Raw genomic sequence first — 6000 nt, 5'->3', positions numbered from 1 at the left:
TGTTTTTAACTCTCACGTCACTGCTGTGCTTTTGGTGCCAACTGAATTCTTCCACCTCTTCTTTCTCCCTTTGATTAGAAATGCCAGTCTACATCAAGAGAAAACATCAAACTGGCAGATCATATGAGAAACAGAAATGAATGGCAATATTCTCTTTAGAGATTAAGCATTATATACACAGCGAGAAGTGATTGATTTGATAGACGTTAGACCTCTCCTCCCTCCACATTTTTCCAGAGTAACCTAGCTTCATTTTTATTGCTCTCATCCTCGTGAACTACCTCCACATAATCAGTGACCTCTCTGGCCCTTTTTCTCTCAGACAGAGTTCCCCACTTCTGTGATGTGGGCAAGTCTAGCCAAGGACTGCACCGCTTCTTCAGAAGATTACCAAACCCGGCATTTATTTTCTGGATTCATGTATGAGTCCTTGCGGCAATGAAAGGCTTCTGAAAACTCAGGAGAGTTCTGCAAAGTCCCAATAATCCTGTGAAACAAACAAAAGTCACCATCAGCATTTGATACTCATGTCCATACCATGCAGGAGCTCTACAGAATTTTTTTATGTAGGCCAGCTGTGTGGGTTTGGAACTTTCAGTTTAAAAAAAACAAAACCAAAAACCTGGTAGAATGAGCCCATTCCTTTTCATTAACAGAATGTTTAAATGGAGAGGTAGCAAACTACAGGAGTTAAAAGCAGATTTTGAAGACAGATTGCATGGTTTGAATCCTGGTTATGAGTTGTATTTATTTAGCTTCTCTGTGCCTCAGTTTCCTTTTTGGTAAAATGCATATAATAATATTACCTGCATCTTAGGCTTGGTATGGGGAGTCAATTTATAAACACTCATATGTGTTTGTAAGATAAGTGAATAATTCATATTTGGAATTGCAGTTATTTTAAGAAGAATTTGGTTAAAGAATAAAATTATGATTTCTTACTGTATCTTGAAAGGCCTCAAACAATACCTTTCAATATAATAGACTTTAAATAGATATTTGATTGAATAGGGAAGCTAACAATTATTTTCGTTTTTCCCAAAAGAACCCCATAGATATCAGAAACTGGATTCAGCCTGAAAGCGTTAGCAAAATGTCAATTTCCTCTTAACTCTAACCCCAGTAGGCAAAAACAACATTGTCCAGCCCATTACTGGCACCAAGCAGCATTTGAGGGGCGGACAGGTCAGTACAGTGATGCAGAGGTGATGTTTTCCCATCAACCCTGAACCAGCTCCTTCCCTTCTCTTCCCACTGGGACCATCCCACCTCAGCCACCTTGGGCTTACTGAGATCTCCCTACATGGTAGATGTGTGGACATGTATATGTCCTAGCGCTTCTCTCCCCTCTGACCCCTTCTCCACACAGCAGTCAGAGTGAGCTTTAAAATTTAAATCAAGTTCAGTCATTCTCTTACTTAAAACCCTCCAGGGGCTTGAAGGATATTCAAACTCCTCTCCATGGTCTCCAGCGTCCTTATGGCTCGAGCCTACCTTCCAGGCCTCCTCATGGTCTGTCTCTCCTCCTGTTCCTCATGAAGCTGAAACTACACAGATTCACTTTCCATTATGCAAACTCACCAAGCTCTTGCCCTCTTCTGGACCTGCTGTTCCTGCCAAGCACACTCCCTGCAAAGTTACTCCCTAGTGCCTACATGGCTAACTCTTTCTCAGCCTTCATGCCCCTGCTTCAACACACTTCCTCAGAGGTCTTCTTGGAATACAGTCCACGTGAGTCTCTCCAACCTGTGCTAGCCTGTCACAGCACTTATCACGATGTGCAATGATTTTTCTCTCCTTCTTTACTTCCTGACATACTCTCTACACTATAATCTCTATGAGGACAAAATACTGTGTATACCTTGTTCCCGGCTGCACCACCAAAGCCCAGCACAGTGCTTTGCTTATTGCAGGACTCCGGAAGTAACGAATGAGCCCGTCACCTGGCCATGGTGATTATATGCAGAGAGTAACAGGGCATTACGAAGAAAAACACTGCTCAGTGTTTTTGGTTTATTTGCTACTATGGACCAACCAGAGAGAGGAAGAAAGCATTTGCTTTCCCTATCTCCATTCCATGTCGAATTTCTAGAAGTTCTCCGTCCTACTGTGTCACCCATCACCACATCAGCTCTTTCTCAACTCCCCTATCCTTCAGGGAGGAAAACTTTTTTGGTTGTATGTTTTTGAGGACTCCTAGAGGAGTCTTAAAGATGGAAAGGAATCTCTCTGGTATGAAGGGCTGGGGGGTTGAGGTTGGGGAGGGTAGAGCAGAGGAATTTACATCTATTTGTCCACTGGCTGGAGAGGGAGAAGACTGGCCTCCCCAAGACTGAAGAGGGGCCCAGTAAAGGCAGGTTATATGAATTACAAGGACGTGCCTGTCACTCTGAGCAGGGCCCCGAGAGGACTTCTGATAGGATGGTACGTGGCTGTCGAGGAGGCTGAATGTCCAGAGGGGCGGTTCTTGCCTCCCTTGACCATGACCAATGGAAGGAAATGGAGCCACTCAACTTCCGATAGGGCGATCAGACTGCAAGGATGTCAGCACCCATCGCAGGCTGGGAAAGGAGGTTATTCCCTAATTTCTAGGCTCATGAGATACCTTTGGATTCCAGTATAACCCTAGAAAGGAGTACACTGAAAATGACTGAAATTAAATTTCTCACCTCTTGGCTTAGGGTGGGAGCCTAGAGTTTGAATTAATTTGATTAATAATAATAATAATAATAATAATGTGTCATTTCTTACACCTGAAAGTTCGAACAAGTTCACTTGATACATGGTCAAAGTGATCATATATGTAAGAATATAAAGATTTTAGACATCGGGGGTTTATATTAGTACCTAGTCTTTAAGGTTCTAGGCTCACAGACTCTGAGTTACAGAGGTGCTTTGATTCATTTAATCTAATCCTCTTCCTAATTTAGGAAGCCCTATACACTGGCTGAGGGACAGTATTCTGGTGGTCTGACTGTTCCTCTAGCTGGGGAGCAAGCTCCCTGATGGACAGGGTAAGCATTTGAGGGTCATTGGCTGAAAGAGCTGCTCTTTTTTGTTTTTTACTTTATTAACATTTTTTCAAGGGATTGTTGTCTTAGATATCACCATATGGAGATAAATACTTCAGTAAAAATGTCCAAACCCAAGACTTAATTCTACATTTCTCTTAAAAATATTAAAGAAATTTAAAAAAAACCCCACAAACCTTAAAACAAGAAAGTCTTCACAAGACACCACTGGGATTTGGCCGTGCAGCAACACCCAAACTAATGCACACTCAGCCCTCTGTCTCCATTCCAGCTCCTCTCTTTCCATCCAAAAGCTTCCATTTAGATAATATGATTCTGAATAATTAGGTCAACAATGTACCAGGGCTTCACTTATTTTCCTAGGACTCTAATTAGTGTTTGGTTGTTTATAACATCAAATCTTTGGATGGATGACATAATCTATTTCAAAATGTGGATACATTATTAAAGTGAATCCCTTCACTAAGAGTGGGATCATATTTTATTAACATTTTTACATGAATTTCATGCTATATGAAAGCTATGTAGTTTTTGTGTTGTGTTTATAATAACAGAAGATAATAAAGGTTTTTATTGATTATTTCCTAAAGTAAGTTACTTGAAAATTTTACTTTAATATATAAAATATATACTGCGGCTGTTTTATCATACTACTGCTATTTATTCCCATGGCAAATAATCACTTGTATTGAAAATACCTAAGATATGTGGAGTTGAACATCATGTAACCAACAATGAACTTTATATCTGACAACTCCTGCTTGAATTTAACTGTTTTTTTTTTCTTTTTCATTACCGAATGAGCTTTTTACAATGAATGAGTTCTCTGACAATCTTTTGCTACGTCTCTTAAATAAACAACTGGGCTACAAGGTTAACCAGCTTCATTCATGAGTAAACTGTCCAATTTTTATCATTAACTGATGTTCAGGATTCTTTTAAAGTAAGGTCACATTGGTCTACACATGTTCCTCTAAAAATTCATGAAGAAATAAATGCCTGAATAGATTCCCAGGTATGGGCTAAAGATTAATAAGTGCTAATAGAAATTCTACAAGGCCCACCAAAATCCACACCATTTATAAAATATCAGAAACTAATGCTAATATTTAAGGAAAATGGAGGAAACATCAGTATTTCAAAGAGGGTTTAGCTTAGGCATGCTAAATCATAGAATAATAAGGAACAAAATAGCCATATTACTTTAAAATGTCTAAATAAAACACTAGAAAGAATATTTTTTAAAAGTATTAGATATTAAGCTGTGGAAAACATTTCTAGCATTATTAGTGGTGTAGGTTCTATAAAGTGTCCTTTATTCTGACTGGAAGATGATCTCAAGGAATATAGGTATCTAAATTAGCACCATTACTATTCAGGTAGCAGACATTGATATCATTTTGTCTATTTGGACTTACTTTAAAAAATTATCAGAGACTTCCCCGGTGGCGCAGTGGGTAAGAATCTGCCTGCCAATGCAAGAGACATGGGTTTGAACCCTAGTCCGGGAAGATCCCACATGCCACAGAGCAACTAAGCCTGTGAGCCACAACTACTAAGCCTGTGCTCTAGAGCCCATGAGCCACAGCTATTGAGCCCTCATGCCACAACTATGGAAGACCGCGTGAGTAGAGCTCGTGCTCCGCAACAAGAGAAGCCAGCATGATGAGAAGCCTGCACACCTCAACGAAGAGCAGCCCGCACACCGCAACGAAGAGCAGCCCCCACTCACCGCAACTAGAGAAAGCCTGCACACAGCAACAAACACCCAATGCAGCCAAAAATAAAAAATAAAAATAAAAAAATAAATAAATAAATTTATTTATTTTAAAAAATGATCAGACCCTTACATCTTATACAGAAATATTATATCTATACACCATGATCAAGTGGGGTTTATCCCAGGAATGCAAGCATTCTTCAATATACGCAAACCAGTCAGTGATACACCATATTAACAAACTGAAGGAGAAAGACCATATGATCATCTCAATAGATGCAGAAAAATCTTTCGACAAAATTCAACACCCATTTATGATAAGAACCCTCCAGAAAGGAGGCATAGAGGGAACTTACCTCAACATAATAAAGGCCGTATATGACAAACCCACAGCCAACATCATTCTCAATGGTGAAAAGCTGAAACCATTTCCTCTAAGATCAGGAACAAGACAAGGTTGTCCACTCTCACCACTATTATTCAACATACTTTTGGAAGTTTTAGCCACAGCAATCAGAGAAGAAAAAGAAATAAAACGAATCCAAATCAGTAAGAAGAAGTTAAACTGTCACTGCTTGCAGATGACATGATACTATACATAGAGAATCCTAAAGATGCTACCAGAAAACTCCTAGAACTAATCAATGAATTTGTTAAAGTAGCAGGATACAAAATTAATGCACAGAAATCTCTTGCATTTCTATACACTAATGATGAAAAATCTGAAAGAGAAATTAAGGAAACACTCCCATTTACCATTGCAACAAAAAGAATAAAATACCCAGGAATAAGCCTACCTAAGGAGCCAAAACACCTGTATGCAGAAAACTATAAGACCGTGATGAAGGAAACTAAAGATGATACAAACAGATGGAGAGATGTGCCATGTTCTTGGATTGGAAGAATCAATACTGTGAAAATGACTATGCAATCCAAAGCAATCTACAGATTCAATGCAATCCCTATCAAACTACCAATGGCATTTTTCACAGAACTAGAACAAAAAATTTCACAATATGTATGGAAACACAAAGGACTCCAGATAGCCAAAGCAGTCTTGAGGAAGGAAAACGGAGCTGGAGGAATCAGGTTCCTGGACTTCAGACTATACTACAAAGCTACAGTAGTCAAGACAGTATGGTACTGGCACAAAACCAGAAATATAGATGAAGGGAACAGGATAGAAAGGCCAGAGATAAACCCACGCACCTATGGTCACCTTATTTTTGATAAAGGAGGCAAGAATAT

The 6000-nt window shown here is 39.4% G+C and overlaps 1 protein-coding gene across 1 annotated transcript in view; it reads right to left on the bottom strand.

Annotated features, from left to right (window-relative positions):
- Nucleotides 1–387: 387 nt before the first annotated feature.
- MME (membrane metalloendopeptidase) overlaps nt 388–6000 on the bottom strand; it is a gene marked incomplete at its 3' end in the record, with an annotated part of 98766 nt that continues 93153 nt past the window's right edge. The window contains exon 23 of the mRNA XM_079705385.1: nt 388–487. Coding sequence (XP_079561511.1) covers nt 388–487 — 100 coding nt within the window. The remainder of the gene's footprint in view (nt 488–6000) is intronic.

The sequence above is a fragment of the Hyperoodon ampullatus genome (genome assembly GCF_949752795.1).
Source record: "Hyperoodon ampullatus genome assembly, chromosome: 5".
Taxonomy (NCBI): domain Eukaryota; kingdom Metazoa; phylum Chordata; class Mammalia; order Artiodactyla; family Ziphiidae; genus Hyperoodon; species Hyperoodon ampullatus.
Note: the sequence above shows the minus strand (reverse complement) of the source record. Positions and strands in the feature narration are given on the sequence as shown.